The sequence below is a fragment of the Mirounga leonina genome, unplaced genomic scaffold (assembly GCF_011800145.1).
Source record: "Mirounga leonina isolate KUSES-001 unplaced genomic scaffold, KU_Mleo_1.0 Mir_418, whole genome shotgun sequence".
Taxonomy (NCBI): domain Eukaryota; kingdom Metazoa; phylum Chordata; class Mammalia; order Carnivora; family Phocidae; genus Mirounga; species Mirounga leonina.
Window position 1 is genome coordinate 17,126,349 of NW_023270739.1, and position 23,650 is coordinate 17,149,998.

Here is a 23,650-nt window from a genome sequence, read left to right on the forward strand (position 1 = left end):
CAAGTTTCATAGTTAATAAGTGATAGGGCTGGGATCTGAACCCAGGTAATCTGGTTCCATAGCTTATGCTCTTGGATACATGCTTGGGTACATGTACAACATACAAGATAAATAGCTTGGGTTTGATTAATAGAGAAATCTAATTCCTTAAATGTAAGTGCAGCATAGCTTAAGCATTCCCAGCCTCCTGCCATCCTCACCAAGAGAAATGGCTGCTCCCCCATCCCTTCTACTGAGGCATCCTGCAGCATCTCGGACACTTTATATCTCTGGCTTTCCCCCACTAGCCCATGTACTCTTTGAGAGCTGGGACTCTGCCTTATTCCTTCTTGTAGCTCTAGTGTCAAGCATAGCCTCTGCCTGGACATAACATGGCTCAGTACATGTCTGCTAAATGAGTCAATCAATCATGCCATGGTAACTCCTTTTTCTTTGGTTCACCAAGTTTTCCAACTCATTTTTGTTTCCTGGTGATTGATTACAAGGGACAGGACACAACGTCATGATAAATTTGAAGTGCCTAGGCTTTTGGAACCATCTCTATGGATTGAGCTTCTTAAAGGAAGAAACTCCCTCCTTGCATTCAGCTGGAGAATCCCCCCACACTGCTGGCCTCAATGATAGAGGGTGCATGTCTAGCTGAATATAGCTTGAGATCCAGAATTGGCATTTAGAATTAATAAGATAAAATAAGATATTTGCATACTCATTTCTAAGTATTCATCGAAGAGTCCATAGGCATTCATGGGCTGAAGATTGTAGTCCTTTTCCCACTGTGGGAAACTTATTTTTCTTTCAGGCCCACGTTCTTGTCGTACTTTCCTTCTGGTCCACCAATTCTGAATTAACCTGCACAACAAGATCAATTCCTTTAAAAAAATGTATGACTGTTCATAAGACTTAAGACAGACTTCAAATATAGAACCATAGTTTAAAAATGTTTAGGATCAGCTGCCAAGGAAATAAAACCTTGGATTAGGAAGACAGTATCAATGGCTATACTTCATGCATTTGCACTTCAAGTGAACAGAATGACTTTTTAACTATTCATGAAATTGTTTCATGTTCAGTGTCGCCTCAAGAGGGTGGGATAGAGGACTAAGAACATCTATAAACGGATCTTCTAGCACCAAGGTAACACCCAGACCTCGGAGTAGAGGAAGGTTTGGCCTAGCTGACTTAATTTAGGACCCATGGGCAGTCTTACCATGTGGGTGCTGACCTGCATACTCTGACTGAGGGCCTGGAAGATCTGCAGACCCACTAAATGCTTCCCCTCTTAGCACACGGAAGCCTGCACATCTACAGCTGGACTTGCCTGCTTTTAGCTTGAGCTCAACAGGGGCTCTGAGTCCCAGTAAAATACATCTCACACTGGTGAGGTTAACACATTAATCTTTAGTAAGTTCAGGAATGCATCTTATGATATGGAATAGGGTTGAGGAAATGGGTGCAAGGGCCAGGTGTGTGTGCTATAGGGGACAAGGAAAAATTGAGGGGTATTCAAGAGCAGACATGCCAAAAAAACACAAAAACAAATTGTGAAATAAAGGAAATAATGGGACGGGTATCAAAGACAAACGACCTACTTCACAATTTTGCTCTGTCCATACTACTAGAAGATAAAATACAGTTCCCTTGATGTCTCTGACATTTTGATAAATTATGGCTTATACTTTAAAGTAGCATATAATGTTAATTTTTAAATTTTATGCATTAAAAAAAGTTTCATAGAAAACATCAAGCACTTGGAATAAGTTTTCTAAAAATCTAAGAATAGAAAATTACTGGGATAGCTTCTGACTGAGAGCTAAGAGGTGACTTTTTCGAAGTGATCCAAGTTCTAGCTAATCGTTCTGGCTGAGTGGTCCTCCCTGAAACCTGGAGTTCTCTATGGAGACACCAAGCTGACATGGAAACCAGTAGGTTTGGAATTAAAGCAGAAATAGAAGTAGCTGATTTATGTTCCTTTAAAACTTAACTGACCAGAGCTGAGCAAACATAGCAGAATTCAAGGTTATCCTTAAAAGAGTGATGCAAGTTTTTGCCTATTGTCATCAACATAAACTATTATCACCAGGTGACCATATTTTTACTCATTAAGATATGTTGACTTAGAAATACTCTAGTTTCTTTTCTCCATCCCTAAACTTTTCTCTTTTCCGTAAGTTCCTTTTCTGTACAGTTTGAATTTAAGGTAGTTTAAAAAAAATTACCATTCCTGATTTATCATGGGGGTGGGATGGGTAGAGCTCTAGTTAATGGGTTGTAACTAGTGAGAGCCTTGTAATGCTACAGCATGAGGGTCAGAGGCATTATTTAAAGGAGCTGCAAGCAAGTGTTCAATATTTAGGGCCCCACAGAGACTTTTTAAGAATATTCACTATCATTCATACTTCTTGTACTAAATCTTCCTAAACAGCCAATGTTTATTACTTTCATGACTGCCTTTGAATAACTGAGCATGAGCACTTTAGCTCCAGGTATATGTACTGCCTTAACTGCTCAGTCTGCATTGCTTATCTTACTTGCCACACCTAGAAAAGCCAATAATGAGCAATGCTGCGTCTCAACTATAGATGTCTAAGGTACTTACGGGTAGCCAAGTTCCATGAAATTATTCCAGGTCTGCTTTAGCACCATTATAATACCCATTTGCATACAGAGATCAATAAGGCATCCACTAGGGTGGCACTGCGAGGTAAGCAAACACAGAAATTTCAGAATCAATGGAGAGGAAGAAAGAGTGTCTGGTTTCTAATCTGCACAAAATTGCCCTAGGTTATTTAATGTACGACTGTAGAAAATACGGAATGATGGGAGAATACAGACCTCTTCTAGTCTCCATCTGTTTATCAGCCTCAAGTAGGCACCTGGGTGTCCTGTAAATCTTTAACACACAGAAAAACAAACCATTAGCATACCGTAGGTCTAAGCTTTTCATAACTATTGTGTTCAGATTAGCACATCTCCAATGAAAATTACTGGTACAATCAGGTCTGAGAGAATTAGGAAACTCTCCAGAGCTGCCATAACTGCAGCTTCTGGAATTCTCCAGGGAATATTTATTTCCCTTCTAGACTATCTGGCTGCTGACCACAGAGGCCAGCTCTTGTTGCTTGCTGTGACTTTGAACATTTTCTGCTAAATATCAAGTGCTCTGGCCTGTGTAACAAACAGCATGTTGGATTGAAACACATTCTGATCTTTTTGAATAGAAGTTTAATTAAAAAAAAAAAAAAAACAGCTTTACTGTTTGACTAGAATTCCACACTGAAGAAGCTCGATACTGAGGAGAAGCCGCTGCATCCATCCCACCAAAACGCAACACTCACCTGTCTCCGGTTCTTATATCCTCAGAAACTACTTCCCGACACAAAAGAATTCATAGGGCATGACTACTTAACACAGGAGCCTCTGCAAATCCTCGTAACTGCTGGATTCAGAAGTTGCCCACTCTCTTCTGGCATCCTCTGTCAGCCCCTTTCCTGTCTGGATGTCCTTCCCTCTTCTGTGAAGGTGGGCATCCAGAACACACTATAGACCGCCCACCCCATTAGGCCACCTGCTCATATAGGTGTGAGATCCTGGGGCCTGACCCAGGTGTGGATGGAGCCCACAAGTTTTAAATCCATCCTTCATTTGTGCAAATGCTTTTCCTCTATGTACCTTAGCAAGAAAATGTGCACAGGTAACTTTTGAGTGGAGCGACCATTCCCCAGGATGGGAATAGGAAGGGAAAGGAGGAAGCTAATCTCTTTTTACCCTTTGTGTAAATCACTCTAAAGGAGGTGCTTCTCTCTCACCCTGGTCAGTGACCTCCGAGTGCTCTGTCCCTGGCCTGCAGAAGTGTGGAGAGATCAGGTCCTTACCTTCCAAGGAAGAACGCGATGTAAAATGTGGAGCTGTTCAGATTGACAAACTGAAAAAGAAACATTTTCAGGGTGAAGCTGTTCTCCCACTCAGACTCTGTGCGAGGCTGTTCTGTGGACAAAAAGGGAGTAGAGTTTGAGAGGTTGCCTTTGACCCCTTCTTAAATCCCTCTGCCCTACTCCCTATACACACAGGGCAGGAGCAGAGGTGTCCTAAGGAGGCTGCATGAGACCCCAGTTTGCCTATAAATGGTGTGTGATGGAATGCACCACCCATGAGATCCTCAAGCTTGCAGACCAGCCCCAACCAGGGTGTGGTGGGAAGCAGCTAGTGACATATCTGAGGGGATGGAATATCCAGTTTGTTCTGCTGTGACAGGATGCCCAGAGAGCCTGGAGTAGAGAGAATGAGGGCTGAAGGGGCCTCATTTCCTTTCGCTCTTAGTTTCTGCCTGTGGGGTAGGGCCTGTGTGGCGTCAGGTCCTCTCCCAGCTCCTAATTAATTCCTTGTTCTCAAATTCTACTCTGCTGCGGGAGAGGGAGTCAGACCCCCCCTCTCAGAATACTGAGAGTATCTGACTTCTTTGCCTCTCACCCTCATCCATCATTTTTCATTTGCATGGACAAATACCAAGGAGATGACCTCATTTTAGAGCTTTTACTGTATATTACCATGTGTATCTTACAGTATTCTGATCTCAGCCAGACGCCAATTCTCCTCTCCTTACATTTTGACTTCCATAAAGCAAGTGCTCTTTGGACATTGTGATATGAATCAAAATATGAATCAAACTTCCAACTTGACATCTCATGTCAAATGCACCTATCCTTCCCTAGGAGCTGCATCCTCATCCCAAGCAATGTCAAAGAAAATATATTTAATTCCATAGTACTTTCTCTGTTTCCACATTCCCTGAGCTTCTAATTGCTCTTTACCATTTCACCCCATCAATTCCTTTTCTACTAATTCCTCAAACTGCTTGCTAGGAGCATATCTGAGAAGGGGGAGGAGAATTATATTTAACAAGGCTGTACTGCTGTTGAGGGAAAAAAGACAAAGGATTTTTTAAGGGTTTTAGCTTTACTTCACTTCTGCTACTTAACTATTGGTTACATAGGAAGGTCTCCCAGGTTGTTAGCCAGCTGGGTGGGTGCCCAGGTATCCTGACCACAGATGGGCCAGAGCTGTATCTCCCTGGCAACTTTGCCAGCCTGGATCAAGGTGCCACTGGACACAATCTGCTAATGCAGTGACCTCTTCTGTGGATATAAACCTCTTTCTATCTTTCTGGGCGAGGCGTGGTAATGATGAAGGATTTTATCGACATTAAAGGAGATATTCCAGGTATCTAGCTCTGCATCTGGCACACAGAAAGGCTCAATAAATGGCATCTTGTATTATAATGATTATTATAAATAAGAGCACTTTTGTGATTTCTCTCCCCCTCTGGACAAGTTACATATGGGAATGTGCTAAAATAGGTTTATGTGTGGGAGCATGTAATTTTCTCAAATTGCATAGAGTAAAATGACTAATGTTTCATTAATAAAATTGGGACAATTTCTTTATCTTGAAAACATGGAAAATGTACAGTGTATAGCCAGCTACCAGATTGTTCTAATGTTTTATGGAGTCAGAGAAATGTTCTTAGGGTGAATGTTATTTCTATAAATGTCAGTAATGATCAGGCCACCTACATTCCTAGTAGAAGGTCCCCAGTCTTCAAAGCAACTAACCCTGCTGTGGTTTTTATATACCACAAAAGCTTGATACATTTTTAATTAAATAAAAATTGTAGGCAATAGCAAATGAACACTTTTCTAAATGATTTTGGGTACTTTACTACTTTTGTGATGCTATATTTTTGTGCATTAAGAGATAAACCTGCCTCAAATTACATTAGCTCATGATAGATAATGTTTATGACAGGTTTTAAAGCTTTAAATAGAAATGATCCCCCAATTACTAGACGTATTTAAAATGTCCTGTTGAAGGCAAAGAACAAATTATTGTATGCAGTTCGAAATAAAGAGAGTATTTCTCTTGAGCAGTGTTTCAGAAATCAGTCTTTGAAAAGATACTTCCCAGACCACAATACTGTACCGTGAAATAAGAAGGGTCTCACTTACCTAAATTTGTCAGAAGAAGCGCAACTTTTTCATAAAGCTGTAAAATAAGTTTCATACATTTAACAAAAAAGCTGTAGATGCTACAAAATCCATAATTATAAAGGAAATAGGCAATCACGTCACGAGTGAAAATAATTTCATTAACCGCCCATTGCTCAACAATGAACAGATGGTAAACAAACAGTTCTGTCCTTTCAGGGCAAGAAAGAAATGCACAAAGTCCCATTTTACTATTTTTAAAATCTCACTTCCTATGTAGGAGTAATTAATTGGCAACAAGGCTAGCTGCCACTAATTGCCAGCTTGCTAAATGAGCTGGGCAAATCACAACATTCCTGGGCCTCAGCATCTCTAAGACTGATCTGATGGTAAGATTCTGTAATCTTACTGTTTATGGACTGGCTGTATTTTCTAGATTAGAGCATTCATAAATACTGAAGTGATGAAACTTTACTAGGAACTCCTAAGCTTTTGATACCCTGCTTTTCCATTAGTACATTGGATGCATCCTTAACTCACCCAGCCATCTGGTAGAATGGAGGGTCCTGAGAGGGAAGGGAAAGTGTGTGTGCGCGCGCACACACACACACACACACACACACCTGTGTATGAATCTGTATATGGAAGTGCAGGGGGCACAGTTCAGGGCAAACCCAGCTCTAGGAGATTCCCCAGAGAGGGTATAAATTGAGAAAAAGAAACAAGTGTCTTCTCTAAAATGAGAGACAGTAAAATGGAAAGGAAAACTGGTCAAATGGATTGGAACAACATGAAAATTAAGATCACATTTAAAGTAGTGAAAATGACCTAGTTAAAATTCCCCAGGCTGGAATTATGACTTTACCAGCCAGCAAGCTGTAGAGCTTGGGCACATTACCTCATCTCTTCTTCAGACCACTGTTTTTCTTTTATGTGATTGAGAATAGGTATTGGACTCATTGATCTTAAGGTCCTTCCAAACCTCTGAATTCTCTTATCCAAGACTTCTGCTAACTACAGAATTAGGTAAAATACGGATTGTATGACTCTAAACTTGGTTTTGCTATATATAGTAAGATAACTAATATGGCCATAGTATCACATTTTGTGTACAGAAGCCATAGACTCTTAAGAGTCCAAAGTTAAAAGAGATTGGTGTAATTTTCAATAAGAAATCCTGTGGTATAGTCATACATTTTAATTTTATCTTAAAAATACTGGTTAACCACAGACTAGGACAGGTGTTTTAATAAAATATATTTTACTGTTACAAATACACTCTATCATTAAAGTTATGTAATTTTCAAGGAAAAATAGGTTTGACTGGTGAGACCACCTTTCTCAAAATACAATTTTTGATTGTCCAGTTTATCCTTTACATCTTTCATGTTGACATACTTTTGTCCAAGTGCCTCACTTTGCACTCCTGTCTCAAAGGTCTTGGAGGCTGGTGACATGCCAATGTTATTTTGGTTTGAACACCGAAAAAAAAATGGAACTTAAAAAAGGAATAGCACAGGAGTCAAAATATGATTAATATTAACCTTTTGAAAAATAAGGCAAAGTATATGGGGACACAGTTGGGATCCATAGCATCTGTGAACATTTTATAAATGTTGAAAATGCAAGGGGATGGACAGTGAGGCTTTGAGCAGGATGCAACCAAAAGGGACACATAAGCAGAGGGCCTGATGACCAGCAAGAGACTTTTAGATGAGTGGCTTCTGGAAAAGGTCTGACTTCTCATTAGGCAGTTCAGATAGAAATCATGGAAGGTTTGTTCTGATAAAAGCAGTAGAAAATCTGTTTCCAAACTGGATGCCACAAATTGTTAAGAGTTAAAATCTGTAACTGACAAAAAGCTTTCTGATCTTAAGTAAAATTCCAAAAGGAGTTATGAGTACTTCTAATTTTTTTTTTTTAAAGATTTTATTTATTTATTTGACAGAGAGAGACACAGCGAGAGAGGGAACCCAAGCAGGGTGGGTGGGAGAGGGAGAAACAGGCTTCCCGCGAAGCAGGGAGCCCAATGCGGGGCTCGATCCCAGGACCCTGGGACCATGACCTGAGCCGAAGGCAGACGCTTAACGACTGAGCCACCCAGGTGCCCCTGACTACTTCTAATTTGATCTTGTCCACCCAATCAACGTATGTGGGCTTGTTCTGATGCAAGCCATGTTTTCTGGTTCACTTCTTTCTCAAATAAAACCCTGTGGTTTTCACTGTTTAGAGTATAATGAAATACTGGATTCATATTGGTATGGATGAATAAAAAGGATGGTTATAACTTTCAGTCTCCTCTTGGGATATATTCTTTGTTGGCATCTTTTGTTTCTGACCACCATATTGAGATGTTCTTTGGTCACTAGTGAAGCAAAATGGGATTAAAACTGTATGACAAGGAGCAAGAAAATCCATCCTATTCACTCCATCTTTGAGGTATTTACTTTTCAAGAAGAAATAAAATGAAAATTAGTAAGTGCCCCTTAACCAGTCACTAATAAGTATAATATTTTGTTGGGATCCAGAATATTTTTTTTAAAGTGGGCCCCAGCTAGGAGCCCAATGCAGGGCTTGAACTCACTACCCTGAGATCAAGACCTGGCTGAGATCAAGAGTCAGATGCTTAACTAATTAAGCCACCCAGGTGCCCCCAGATCCAGAATTTTTTATAAAATAAATTTTATTTTATTTTTAGAGTATACACTACATAAGAGTAAATACACATCAAAAACAAAACAAAACAAGAGTAAATAGATGTCATAAAATCTAGAAAATAGGCATCCTTATAGATCTGCTTCTTCAGTTAGGGTTGGACAACTCTAGCAGAAAGTCAGAAACAGGGTATGTGATCTATAACAATATTATTTAAAAATTAGAGGCTGTAATGAACAGAAGTTAAAAACCAATCTAGATCTCAAGGTTTTTTATTAGATTAATGGAAAGTATTAATGATTCATGTCTAAATGATTATTTTTTTTGCAAGACCAGTATGGCCAAAATTTCAAGTAGTTGAAAATAATTTATGTAGCTATAAAAAATGTATATTGTAGGGTCATGAAAATATCTTAAGTAATTTCAGAAGTCAGTAGATAGTTTAGTTCTGAACTGGTCAAAGCTACATTATAGTTATTAGTCTGTCACCTGTTATTTATGTGATGTTTGCTTAAGGACTTACTTTTTTATTTTTTGGATATTCTGATGAAAATCTTTCCAAACTATATTACACACTCAGTTGCCTTCGTAACGGAACCTGCAAGGCCTCAGGGCATAAGACAGGACTAGAAATGTGTTTGCTGGGATGAGGATGTCATCAGACATGGGCTGAGGAGACTAAGGCGATTGCTTCTGGACAGAAGGGTCTTGGATGATGCCGCTTTCAAAGTTCTTACATATGTTTCTTACTTTCTTTCCTTCCCCTGGGCTTATCAGTTCCTGCCCTTGTCAGAATTCTTGCTTTAGGGGCGCCTGGGTGGCTCAGTTGGTTTAAGTGGCTGCCTTCAGCTCGGGTCATGATCCCAGAGTCCTGGGATCGAGCCCCATATTGGGCTCTCTGCTCTGCGGGGAGCCTGCTTCTCCCTCTCCCACTCCCCCTGCTTGTGTTCCCTCTCTCGCTCGCTCTCTCTGTCAAATAAATGAATAAAATCTTTAAAAAAAAAAGAATTCTTGCCTTAGTAACCTTCTGTTTTTTCAGTCTGATGTTGGTGAGAAATTAAAACACCAAAGGTGTTCACATGTACCTAAAATAAATGAAAATACCCCTTAAGGGCATTCATAAAAATAATACATGTTAGCTTTGGTGTGTAGACTCTACATCATCCATTCTGGTGACTCTGAAATGCTTGTTAGATAAAGCATAGAAATGCCTAGTAGTCTAGCTCTCAGCACATAGTAGGTGCTTTGCAATGTCCATAACTATATAGTTTTCCCACTCCCTATGCTCCCTTCTTCATTTTTAGTTTACTTTCTCTTTTCTCAGCTGTGTCTCATGAAGTAGAGATTGCTAGATAAGTGATTTCCAGTCCAACAAAGTATCATTCTGACAACATTGGTATCTCTGCTCAAAATGTATGAGCAACCATGTATTTATAGACTCACTGCATGTATTTATTTCTTAAGATGTATAAATTAAATTTTCAATAAGACATTAGAGAAAAAGAGGGCCTTAATTCATTGCAAACTACCTGGACACAGAATATTTCACTACTCCGGCTGTTTGGTTAATTTCACCATGAATCACTCCCCTTTGCAATGCATATATTCCACAATTAACTTTGAGACAAGCTGAGTCCTGGAGGAGAGAGGGCCAGGGTATGCCACACAGCCACTCTCGACCTCCACTTGACCACACACTCATACAATCATCATGTCAAGTGGTTTAGCAACTGCTCTTATTTCGTTTTTAGAACTTCTGTATTCTGAAACTTTTTTCTAAAATAATATAGAAGTCCCTGTGTATTTTAATAATAAATGGTAATAGTAATAGCAGTAATAATAATAGATCAACTATATTTCATTAGCTCAGTGATGACTTGCTCACCTAAGAATTCTAAATGAAGTTTTTTATTATTGGGTAGGTTGAATTCTCTTAAGAATCACTCGTGAGTTTATTGGTTCTAGAATCAGAATTATTTAAGGAGCTAGAAATGACAATCCAAACAGATTAAACTGTATTGATAATAGCATTAAATTACTCGGCCTTTGGAAAACCCTTTTCTAGTGATCAATTTCAGCATTATGGCCCAGATTTAGGATGCAACAAAACTAAGGGTGAGGGAGCCATAATTAATTGAACAGCTACTCCATGTCTATCACTCTACATACATTATCTTATTTATTCCCTGCTAAAAATCTCTAATGTCAATATTTTTATGTATAGGTTGACCTCAAATCTAAAAATGTCAGCAAATAATACTATTCTGCAAATAATAACAATTTACTGAGAGCCTACTATGTGCTAGGCCTTGTTCCAAACACTGGGAAATAACAAGAGTAAAAAAAAACAGACAAAAGGGGTGCCTGGGTGGCTCAGTTAAGCGACTGCCTTCGGCTCAGGTCATGATCCTGGAGTCCTGGGATCAAGTCCTGCATCAGGCTCCCTGCTCGGCGGGGAGTCTGCTTCTCCCTCTGACCCTCTTCCCTCTCGTGCTCTCATTCTCTCTCACTCAAATAAATAAAATTAAAAAAAAAAAAACACAGACAAAAGGGGCGCCTGGGCGGCTCAGTTGGTTAAGCGACTGCCTTCGGCTCAGGTCATGATCCTGGAGTCCTGGAATCGAGTCCCGAATCAGGCTCCCTGCTTGGCGGGGAGTCTGCTTCTCCCTCTGACCCTCTTCCCTCTCGTGCTCTCTCTCATTCTCTCTCACTCAAATAAATAAATAAAATTAAAAAAAAAAAAACAGACAAAAGTTTCTGCCCCCTGGGCCTACATTCCAAGGGAGAAGACAGATAATAAAATAAATTAAAAACAGCGTATTATATGGTAATAAGTACCACAGAGAAAAAGAGAGCAGGCAAGGGAATAGGAAACTGTTAGATGGCAGGAGTGGGTTATAATTCTAAAACTGAGTCACCACGGAAACCTTATATTAGAAAAGTAACATTTGAACAAAGAAATGAAGGAGGTGAGGGATTAAGCCATACAGACCCCATGGGGAGGTATATTCCAGGCAGAGAGAATAGCAAGTAAAAATCCCTAGAGTGAGAGCATGGCTGGTACATCCAGGGAACAAAGGGAAGGCCAGCCTGGAGCAGGAGAAGCAGGGTGAGTAGGCAGGAGACGAGGTCAGAGATGTCACTGGGGCCAGAAGGAGAGCCCTGGAGGCCACATGAAGATGTGAACTTTTATTCTGAGCAAGAGGAAAGCCACTGGACACGGTGAACAGAGCAGTGCCAGGAGCTGGTTCACAGGTAAGAAGCTCACACCAGCTGCCGTGATGAGTCTAAACTGAGGGAGCAAACATGGGAGCTGGGAGACCAGTTAAGAAGGCACTGCAATATCCCAGGTGGGAGCTACTGGGATCTTGGACCAAGGTGGGACTTGGGGATGTATGAGAAGTGATCAAACTCTGGAAACAGACACTGAGAGAAACAGAGGAGTCAAGGGTAATGCCAAAGTTTTCAGCCTGAGCCACTACCACGGGGGGAGCTGTGGAGAAACTGATACTGGAGGGAAGAGAGGGGTTCAGATGAGGGTGGTAGAGTAGGCAGCTGGATGTATGGGGTTCAGGGGAGATATCCGGGCTGAAATATAGAATTGAAAAAGGCCTGAAATTAACACAAGTAATGTGTACCCTCCTGATGTGTCCCTTGCAGGGTTTTCTTAATCCTTTGGATACTGACCACTTTCCTGTCATTCAGAATCAAAAGGAAATGGGAGCCAGGCCTGTTGAGCTATGTCACAGATTCTGGGCTGGGCCTTTAAAATACCTTCTTTCTCGGGGCGCCTGGGTGGCTCAGTCGTTAAGTGTCTGCCTTCAGCTCAGGTCATGATCCCAGGGTCCCGGGATCGAGCCCCGCATCGGGCTCCCTGCTCGGTGGGAAGCCTGCCTCTCCCTCTCACACTCCCCCTGCTTGTGTTCCCTCTCTCGCTGTGTTTCTCTCTGTCAAATAAATAAATAAAATCTTTAAAAAAAAAAATACGTTCTTTCTCTAAGTTTCCCCAAGGGGTATATAAACAGTGTTATCTTATTGGGTAAATTAAGGGAACGAAGATTCAGAGGGCTAGTGCCTTCCACTATAGAAAATCCTGGAGCCTAGATTTGACGCAAGCTTCTCAATCCCCAGACCTGAGTGCATCTCCTGCCAGGCAGTTTGCTGCTCAGCCATCAGCGCTACGTGACAGACTCACCCCTCCAAGGCTGGGTCCCTTTAGCAACAGAAGAAAACCGCAGACCACAGAGTTTATCCATCAGGCTAGTTACCTTGTAGTTCACTTACCACATTCAGCAGCATAATGATGCAGAAGTTGATGCACACGGCAGTCCCTGTGGTTGCAACCTGAGAGTTATTCCTGATTAACGCCCACTTAAAGGCAGCAAAAGTGCTGACAGTCACCACTCGGTAAATGACGATCCCGAACACGGCAGCGATCACCACACAGATCTGGGAGGAAGACAGAGAGCCAGTGAGCACCGTGGTGGAATGTCTCAGGAGGAGAGTTCCCACCACTGCAAAATCCCACCTTTAGAAAACAAGAAAAGGAAATTACAGTACTGACTTAAAAAACCACAATAAAATGCTAACTTTTCACTGTGGTTAATACTTTCTCTTGCCTGTATTTTCTTTGTTATTCAAGTAGAAGAACCATAGTTCTTGAAAGGTGATAAACTGTGTAAGCTATGGAGTAACATTTTATTAAGCAGGGTATTAGATTGAGCATTATTATTATGGAAATCTTATGATGTCACCCTTCTGCGTAAAACTCTTCATTGGTTTCTTTTACTCTTAGGATAAAAGCAAAGCCTTAATGGTGGCAAGACTTTCTCCACCTCGTGGGATGCCATATTCCCTTTTGTCTGGGGACTCCAGAACCCTCATGGTTTCAAATGGGCTAAACTTCAAGACCATTTCCTTTGCCTAAAGCCAAACACATACATACATGTGTGCACGCACACACACACAGGGCCTAGTTAATACCTATTCCTCCCTCACACCTCAGCTCCAGAACCACTTCATAACTAAAGTTTTTCATGACCCTCAGACTTTGTTATTGTTATATAGTACCTATACTCTTCTTTTAGTATCCTGTTTATAATTTCTAACAATTTGTTAGTTTGATTATTGACAGTTTCCCCCATTTAGAAAGTACAGTAGACCCGCCCCCCACCACCACCACCATCTATGGGGGATATTTCCAAGGCCCCCAGTGGATGCCCGATACCTCGGACAGTACCAAACCCTATATATACTATGTTTTTTTCTATAGATACATACCTATGAGAAAGTTTAATTCACAAATTAGGCACAGGAAGAGACTAATAACAGTAACTAATGATAAAACAGAGCAATACACTGTAATAAAGGCTGTGTGAATATGGTCTCTCTTCCTCTCAAAATATCTTGTACTGTACTCACTCTCCTTGTGATGATGTGAGATAATAAAATGCCTACATGATGAGATGAAGTGAGGCAGATGACGTGGGTACTGTGATGTAGCACTAGGCTACTGTTGACCTTCTGATGATATGTCAGAAGGATCATCTGCTTCTGGCCTGGGGTTGACTGCAGGTACTGAAACCCCAGAAAGCAAAACTGCAGATAAAGGGGAGGGGGGCACTGTAAGCTCCATCAGGGCAGGTACGGCATCTGTTTTGCTCACCATGGTTTGTACAGCACCTTAGCATAATTACGGGTGCGTAATAAATATTCAGCTATTTGTTGCTGAATAAGCCAACTATTTGATAGGTACATAATCTCTTATTAATCAGTTATGAACATTGAACTGAGAGATCTTTCTCTGAAGATTTCACGGTATGTGACAAGAACACGACATGTCTTCTATCTACTGGGAATCTGAGACTCCAAAAAGTTTGTGTCTTTCATTAAGTGACTCAATATATCAGAGTAAATACTTTTACCAACTTAGTTATCAAAAACTTTAAGCTGAGCCTCAGGATGGACTCTGCTGACTTAGAGATTGCTAGAAGCAGTCTCTGTTTTACACCGTTTTTGGCTTCCTATGAGTCTTGAGTATAAACCCTACCTGGAACTGGCCAAAATTACTACACTAACAACTGCCCACATCTTAATCTTCGAGCTATTGATGGGGAGATCGGGGAAATCTACACTGAATTTTAGGGTGGCAATGTGGTGGAATGGACCCCTCACTGGACTCAGTCAGAAGTCAGGTCTGGGTCATGGCTCAACTTCTACCTAGCATTGTGACTGTGGACACATAGTTTGTCCTCTCTATGGCTTTGGCTTCCTATGCTCTAGGTTGCCCATCTGTAGAGTAGGAAAAACTTACTCTACATCTACAGGTCTTGTAAGAAACAAAAAGCAAGACAATAAATATGAATGTACTTATTAAAGTCAAAGCATGACACAAATGCTTACAGAGCAGTGTCTGTAGAAAGGTGTGGATCTGAATCTTGGTCTGAGCCAAGAAACTCCTGGGCATGCTGCCCACCCTTTCATCTCCCCAGTCTCTTTGGCTAAAGAGGCGGGGCAGATAGTATGTCCAGATTTGCTGTCATCTTGTCCTTCCTAATCTAATGATCTACAATACCTATTTATACACTCTACCATTTGAAAAGAGGAAAGGAGAATCCTAACCATGACTTAACCATTCTAAAATGACATTTCTGAAAAATTTGCGTTAAGTTCTGTTCAGTGATTAACAGGGTCAAAGCTGATCACCAAAGGACTTCTTTTTAGGAAAAACCAACAACCTAGGTTCAAGGTAGTGTTTTTCAAACTGACATAACCATTAGTGAATCTGGAAATCAATTTTAGGGGGTTATGGCTGGCATTAAAAAATAGACTATAATAAAACAAAAAAATCAGAGTATTGCATACTGCAAAGGTGAGCATTGTTTCAGTTACTCTGTTTTGTTTTCTACATCTCCTGGCATGGCATATACTGGGTCATGACAGAGAATGTAGTTCTTGTATGGGCACGGCAAGCAAAAGGTTTGAAAACCCTGCTGTAGGTCCTATCTCAACTTTTATTTCCTTTCAGCAAGGCACAAAGAAGCAAACAGAAAGAACTGAAGCTCTTGGCTATTTACTGGCTGATCCTGAACAAGCCCCTTAGGCTTCTGGAGTCTCAGTGGCTCCATCTGGAACACAGGGACAGTGGTACCATCTCTGACCACCTCACGGTGTCTCCGTGAGGAGTAAATAACAAAATGTGCAAAAATGTTTTGTAGAATTATGCAAATGCCTGATCTGATTATTGTTGATACCATGCTACAGGTGTGCACTTTATGAAACAAAGAGTTTTGTAGAAAAGTTTCAAACCATAAAAAATATCCCAGATGCAGAAACGATAAGTCGGCTGCATTTATCTGCAAATGCTTGATATGGTTCTGGCTTTCCCGAAATGGGATTCATTCGCTCTTTCTTGGAGTACTTGGCTTCAAACTGGGGCCGTATTTCTTCCTGAAGAACAAACAGACACATTTTTTTATGCACTGGAGAGATATATACACACAATTAAAAAAAAACTTTTTATACTCTACTGTAAAACTGAATCAACAGCTACCACATTAATAAGTCAATCAGTGAAGTGGGCTCAGAGACCCAGGTTTAAAGGCTTGGAAATTGGCCACTTGAAGAAAATCTAAAGGGTGATGATCTAGACTTATTATCACCAAGGCAGTGCTTGAAGAAACAAACAGAATGAGAAAAGGGACTGCCTCTCCTGTCCCTAGCAGTTTGAAACAACTACTAAACTTTTACTTTTATTACCAGGGAATGTTATGGACACTAGGGAGAAGAAAGTTTCTGAACAGCAAAATGCCTGGAATTCATGTTGTGAGTTACAATGGCAAATATAATTTTTGTTTCCTCCTACAATTAAAAAAATTTTTTTCAATTGAGGCAGCCAAAAATGTGAATCTACTTTTTAATAAGTTCCTGTAAGAGTCATTCACCTTTAACCAGTAGGTTTTAAATGTATTGATTGGTATTGAAAACAAGGTAAACATCCTTCAAATCCAGCTAAAATCAAGGCGGCTCTAATTCTAAATCAAGCTGAGGTTTTGTTTCATTTAGTTGAACCCCATCTAACGTGAAAAGCTTCTGACTAAAAAGCAATTATGGGGTTAGGAACAGGAAATCAGCAAGAGGGTATGCTAAAGTGGTTCTGGTTAATTAAGTACCTATTCTACGTGAATGTCTTGCAAGAGGAGGGAAATGAGTGGAAAGTCTGGTGAAATGGAGATTGAGTTAACCCAGGCAGAAATGCTCGGGACTCAGATGGAGAGACCGACAGAAAGTGAAGAAGGAGCTGACAGAAGACAGGTTCTGGACAACAGGCACAGTTTGGCAGTAGCCTGGGTGTGCAGGAGGAAGGGCAGCCTCACTCCTGCTGCAGAAGAGGCCCAAGGCTGGACTTCACTCAGTGACAGGTAATGGGGAAGGACGGGGGGAGATACAGTTATAAACAGGTTCTGCCTTCTTTCACTTATTTTAGGAAGTGACACTTGAAGATATAAACAGAACAGACCTGGAATCTTCTGTTTCTTTGGGGAACTCTGAATTTATCAGGCTGTGAGTGTCATCTAAGAGTCACTGAGTTAATTATCCAGGGACTTGAGGCCGATCAGAGCTAGACCTGTGTTTCCGGGTGTCATGGGCTAAACTGTGTCTCCCTTCCCCTGAAAATCATTTGTTGAAGCCCTAACCCGCAGTACCTCAGAGTATGACTGTATTTGGACAGTCTTTACAGAGGTAATTAAGGTTAAGTGAAGTCATTACAATGACCCCTACTATGACTGGTTCTTTACAAAAAATTTAGACACAGACATGCACAGAGAAATGATGATGTGAACACAGAGGGAGTAGACGGCTGTCTACAAGACAAGGAGAGGAGCCTGCAACAGATCTTGCCCTCACAGCTCTCAGAAGAAACCAACTGTGCCAACGTCCTGATCTCAGACTTCCAGCCTCCAGAAATGTGAGCAACTAATTTCTGTTGTTTAAGCCACCCAGTCTGTGGTCCTTTGTTATAGCAGCCCCAGAAAATTAATACACTGAGTTCTCCATGAAGAAGTCATGAAGCTAGTTAGGGCTTTCTGTATAGCAATCTGAGTACCACGAGCTAGAATAAGAGGCATTTAGACACTTCCACCAAGGAGGCCTTCTGAGGAGTGGTTTCTCCTCAGCATTTATGGACTTGAGGTCATACGTCTGAGCCTTTACAGCTCTGGGCACTGTCCAAGGGTTCTGGAGAGCTCACAGAAACTTTTCCCTGGAATTCTCTCACGAGGTTTCCTTCCATGTACCTAGAGCTGTAAGACTAATACTCTCCTGCTAAAGTAAAGAAAATGGATACCATTTAAGAAAACTAAACAAACCTTACTATTAGTGCTTCTGATGTCTCTACCTACAAGTGAAATGCTTTACTGAGCCACGGAATCTTAAACTACAAAGCAATCACATCTTGTCTTTTCTTTCTTTTAAATTCTGTTCGTTTTTATACTACCTGAAGTTTTTTTTTTTTTTTTTTGCAAAGACAGGTATTGAAATGCTTTATGAGTTAATCTGACTTCTGTCACAGAGCAGAGGGCTAGGTAACTCAAGAGGACTGTTTGTTGATTTGCTTTTTGAAAAATTCTGATGTAAATAAGACAAACCTCCTCTTCTTCCCAGTCTATCAGATCCCAGTCATAGGCAATTACGGCTCGCCTTCTTTTCCAGAACTCCAGGAAAACTGTCGCTGGAACAAGCAGAGAAACACAAAGATGTTTTTAAATAAAACAGTGCTGTTAACTGTCACTGAATAATGAAGTCATTGCAGAGAATGACAGTTGTTTGTGTAAGCATCCTTGAATATCAGAATTTTTAGCTCAGCTTCATTTAACAAGGACCTTTTCTGAGAATTACTAAGCTTGTGTCAAACATAATGAAAAATTAGAGATTTCATTTAGAATTAAATTAAGCTGATTTTCAAGTCGAGGCAGAACAGACTTAGAATAACAAAGCTCCCAGGATATAAAAATACAGAAAACTAGGTTACCAACATCTTGCTCATTGATAGAGTATTTATTTTTTAAAAGCAAGGGGACAGGTAAGGGCAGAAAAGCAAAAACAAAACTTAGCAGTTTACATGTATTTGACTGGTAGTGATGCTGTCCCAAATCTTCACAACAAATATCTATGTAAAGCATATTTTACTTTTTTATTCAAAGAAACAATTTTACTATTTTACTCTTTTCCCCCCAAACTATCTATTTTTGTCACATTAAAGGAAAAAGTGTGCAAATTCCGTTAAGAACCTTTTTTAATGAGGCGTGGGGTAGCTGGCTTTCCCACCCAGGGAAATCTGGAGGTTTATCCTCATTCAGCCAGAGTAACTTTCTACTCAATTCAATTATTATACAATGACAGAGGGGAAAAAATAATCAAGACATAATCTCGCTGCCTTGGAAGTCACAAGCCAAATGACAGGACACACAACACACATATATACACACACGCTCAAACTTGGAGGATGACTGCAACACAAGATATCACAGAGACACCCAAGAGACAGAACGTGTGGGTCCATCTCTCTTGGGCCTTGCTATGGTACTTAGACTTACAGAGGCAAGGGTCCAGGGCCGACCTGCTAGGCAGGATTTTCTAAAGCAGGGCTTTAGTCAGGACTGTACCCTGTGGCCTTAGAGAGGCCTGATGGGGGACCGTTCTAGGACAGCCTAAGGCCACAGGAGACGCATCCAGTCTGTCCTACTGGCCCTACCACCCCACCTGGGGGTCTCATCTGAAGGAACTGACTTCTACGACAGACCAGTGGCTGTCAGAAATATTCCACCCTTTCTTCTCCCTAGCACGTGCTGAATCCTGCCTGGAGGAGAGAGAAGCTCTACTCAATAATTCCCTTTTGTGGCTAATAATCGTCTTCCTCCCTTCCATGACTTGGGAGGATGAGAAGAAATTAGTTGCTGTACAATTGCCATTCTTTTGTGTTTTTGTGTGAAAATACATCTGAGGAAGAATCTGCTGCTCTCTCTGACCATGAACTAGGATATAATCAAATACAGGTTGTCTCCGTTCAAGGCAAACATTCAATCCCACACCCTTATTAGTCCATGATTTAAATTTCCTTGCCTAAATACTCCCAGGCCCAGGAGCCCACTGCACTTTGAGCGTATCTAGTTATATGCTGCCTTACATCGTGAATTCACATTTTCCTCTTTTCTCCTTTGAAGCTGGCTTTACGTTAATATACATATTTGTCTTCTACCACTGTATCACTCAGTACTGTAAGTTTGATTAAAAACTATTATTTCTTTTATGGATTGATTCTCAAAAGGCTTAAAATTTCTACGTGTTTTGTCAAGATTTTCTACTCTATGGAATTCTTTCCACAAAAATTTGGTCTAAAATACCTTTTTCTCAAAGTATCAGAAGGTTTAACCTTACTGCTAGCATTTTGAACTTCTTAGATTCCAATCTATCTTTCTATGTAGATAATGCTTTTTTGAAAACAAGGTCTGACCAGGTGTGGGTATCAAGGAGCCACACCACCTACAGAAAAAGCCCCCATTACCAGCCCAGGATGCAAGGCTCCTAATGACCCTGCCTGTGTCTAACTCTCTGCCCTAACTTGTACCCTAGACTCCAGGCTACCTCACTGTTTTCACAGGTGAGCTGTGACGTGAATTTCTCAGCGTTGCCTACACTATTTCTTCGGCTTATAGTGTTCTTCCCTGTTTGGGTCCATTTAGCCAATCCCACTCTTGCTTCCAGATTTGGCCCTATGTGTTCTGCAATCACTCCCTTTGAACCTTTTCTATACACATGCTGAGTTGTGCAGGTAACTCTAGGTCAGTGCTGAGCATAGCATTCAGCACCTAAAAAACAAGAGAAAAACTTGAGAGTATCTATCACTAATTGTGGGCTTCTTGAAAATAAGGGCTATATATTAGCTGTCTTTATATCCCCAGGGTCTAGCACAGTGACTGGCATCCAGAGAGGCACGGTAAATGTACAAATGACATGCTGTCATGAAAATGAAAGCAATGTGACAAATTATTCTTTTCTTATTTATCTAAATCTTAGAAGAAATTAGGGTATAAGTTTGAAAAACATGCAATTATATCTTGTGAATTTTTTTTTTTTTTACAGAGAGAGAAAGAGAGAGAGCACAGGAATGGGGCAGGAGGAGAGAGCGAGAAAGAATCCCAAGTAAGCTCCACGCCCAGCACAGAGCCTGATGCTGGGCTCAATCTCATGACCCTGAGATCATGACCTGAGCTAAAATTAAGAGTTGGACGCTTAATGGACTGAGTCACCCAGGTGCTCCAATAACATTCTATTCTAATTATTACTCCTACTACTTGGTTGCATGGACCCTGTGGCAAGGACTACCTACCTCTAAGATGCATTCTTGCCTTGTTCCACAGTAAAAGACTGTTGCTGGTATCATGGCTGCCCATCTATACTGTAGTTCTCAGATCTCCTTGCTGTTAGATATGGCCAAAGGACAGTTCTCACCAGTGGAGTGTGAACAGAACAATGTGATGTATGCCACTTGCCTGTTGATATCTTAAGACAGTGAGGGTGCTTCTTCCACATTCTCTTTACCCTTTTGGATAGGCGGAGCCCACACAACTCAGATGATATTATGCAAATGCTGTCAAGGTCTGGGAGGATGGTAAACAACTTGTTTGTAGGAATATGAGTCCCTGAATGACCCTGTGGTGCAAAGCTATCTGCCAATCTGGAATGCTTACCCCATTCAATCACTGAGACATTGCATGAGGCATGAAGGTGAAAAAACTTACAAGTTACTTCCCTTACATATTTTATATAGGGCAATATCAAGCCACAATAATCTGAAACGTTATTAGTTTTAGTGATAAGACAGAGCTTTGAGTGCTCTCTTCTCTCCCTTTTCTACTCTATACCACATTGTACTACTTACCTAACCTACCCACAAATGAAGTTCATCCGATGTGTTAACATCAATGCCAAATAACAACCCTCACAGCATTAGAAAAATCTGAGACTTCTGAATTTAAGTATAGGAAGGGTCAAGGTTAGTGTTCAGGTAGGTTTGTGTTCAAATACCAAGATACCCTTGGCTCAGAATTGTACACAGTTGAGAAGGTTGTCACATGTAGCCCATAAAGGACACAAAAAGGACACGACAGAGTGTTCTGCAGGCCGTCCTCTATTATCATTTTCTTAAATAGAACAATTATAGTCAATTTCAAATCAATTTGTGGCAGACTTCTATGCATTTACCAAAACCATTTCTTATCTTTCTAGTCATAGTTAGATTACCTTTTCCAGCCTTTAGTACAGTTAGATGTGGCCACGTTTTGGTAAATGGAAAGTAAACAGAAGTGATCTATGTTAGTTTTGGACTAAAAAATTAGGAATTGTATCACCCCTATCCTTCTTTTCTTCTGAGGGGTGAATGGAGAGGACTCTAAGGATCCAGAAGGGGATAGAGCCACAGAATAAAAGGAACCTGAGTACTTAAATGACCATGTAGAAGGCTGACAACCAGAAACACCTGGCTGGGTTTCATGTGCATTTTTTTTTTAAGATTTCTTTATTTGAGAGAGCGTGAGAGAGCAAGCATGGGGGGTGGGGGTTGGGAAGGGGGGCTGAGGCAGGGCTTGATCCCACACCTTGAGATCACAACCTGAGCCAAAACCAGGAGTCAGATGCTTAACTGACTGTACTACCCAGGTGCCCCTCATGTGCATGGGTTCTACTAAACATCTAGGTTTTGCTTTTTGTGTATTACAGCAGTTAACTGTAGTCATCCTAACTGATACAGGCTTTTTTTTTTGGAAAGTACAACCATGGTTAACATTTTGCAAACAGGAAGAAAAAAACCCACTGAGTTACTATTTTTTGTCACCTTCCTAAGGCATTTTGAGAGTCTTATGCAGGAAAATCTCCCCTTTAAGCTGCATACCATTGGGTTCCATGGCAGGGTTGAAATACTGCACTATTTAGTCACTGTATAGTAAAAATTTATTACATTTTAGGTACTATGTTTTATTTTCTCAAAAATCTGTCAAGGTGGGTATTATTTTCATCATCCTATGAATGAAGAATCTGAGGTCCAGAGAAGTCACATGGCTAAGTAAATGACAGAACTGGGATTTGGGCCTTATATGGTTTTGTTTTGTTTTGTTTTGTTTTGTTTTGTTTGGTGGGGGAGCTTAAAACAGCAAATTTATTCTCTTACAGTTCTAGAGGTTAGAAGTTCAAAATCAAGATGTTGGCAGGGTTAGTTCCTACTGGAGGCTCTGAAGGAGAGTATCTTCTATGCCTTTTTCCTAGCTCCTGGTAGTTGGTAGAAATCTTTGCATCCCTTGGCTTGCAGAAGCACTATTCCAATCTCCCTGCCTGTCTTCACAAAGCATCCTACTCTGTGAGTGTCTCTCTCTCCATTTTCTCTTCTTGTAAGGACACCAGCCATACTGGGAATACAGTATGGCCTTGTCTTAAGTTGATTACATCTTCAAAGACCTTATTTCCAAATAAAGTCATTTGCACAGGTACCAGGAGCTAGGACTTAAACATATCATTTTGGAGGACACAATTCAATTCATAACAGGGTTATCTGGGCTATTACAATGACTAGGGGCAACTGGCATTTAGGGTAAGACCCAGGGGTGCTATCTGTCTTATAGCTAGAAGGTCACAGTCTAATCTGGGGCTTCTAATTTCTATTGAATCAGGAAAAGCCGAAAAGAAAAAGAAAGCCTACTCTTTGAACCACAGGAGGACTTTGCTGAAACTAGTTATAAAAACCAAAGTACCATACCTCAGGTTATAGGTTCCCTGTGAGAGCCTGGCATTTACTCTCTATTTTTCCCTTAGATCTATGCTTTTTCTCTAGAGGCCTGGAAAAACCCACATTTATTCCCAAAGATGCTAGGAATACATGCTGCTAGTTTTTGCCCTTTGGTAACATAATAGGTATTCAAAAGCCTAATTTGATCCTTCATTTGGAAAATTTCTAGCCTGGGAGT

General features: G+C 40.7%; 1 protein-coding gene across 1 annotated transcript in view; it reads right to left on the minus strand.

Annotated features, from left to right (window-relative positions):
- Positions 1 to 23,650, minus strand: part of ANO4 (anoctamin 4) — a 231,393-nt gene that overhangs the window by 43,066 nt on the left and 164,677 nt on the right. The window contains exons 14-21 of the mRNA XM_034987747.1: positions 18,284 to 18,366; positions 15,945 to 16,085; positions 12,921 to 13,085; positions 6,003 to 6,039; positions 3,873 to 3,984; positions 2,833 to 2,890; positions 2,597 to 2,694; positions 707 to 849 (exon numbers count right to left, since the gene is read on the minus strand). Coding sequence (XP_034843638.1) covers positions 707 to 849; positions 2,597 to 2,694; positions 2,833 to 2,890; positions 3,873 to 3,984; positions 6,003 to 6,039; positions 12,921 to 13,085; positions 15,945 to 16,085; positions 18,284 to 18,366 — 837 coding nt within the window. The remainder of the gene's footprint in view (positions 1 to 706; positions 850 to 2,596; positions 2,695 to 2,832; positions 2,891 to 3,872; positions 3,985 to 6,002; positions 6,040 to 12,920; positions 13,086 to 15,944; positions 16,086 to 18,283; positions 18,367 to 23,650) is intronic.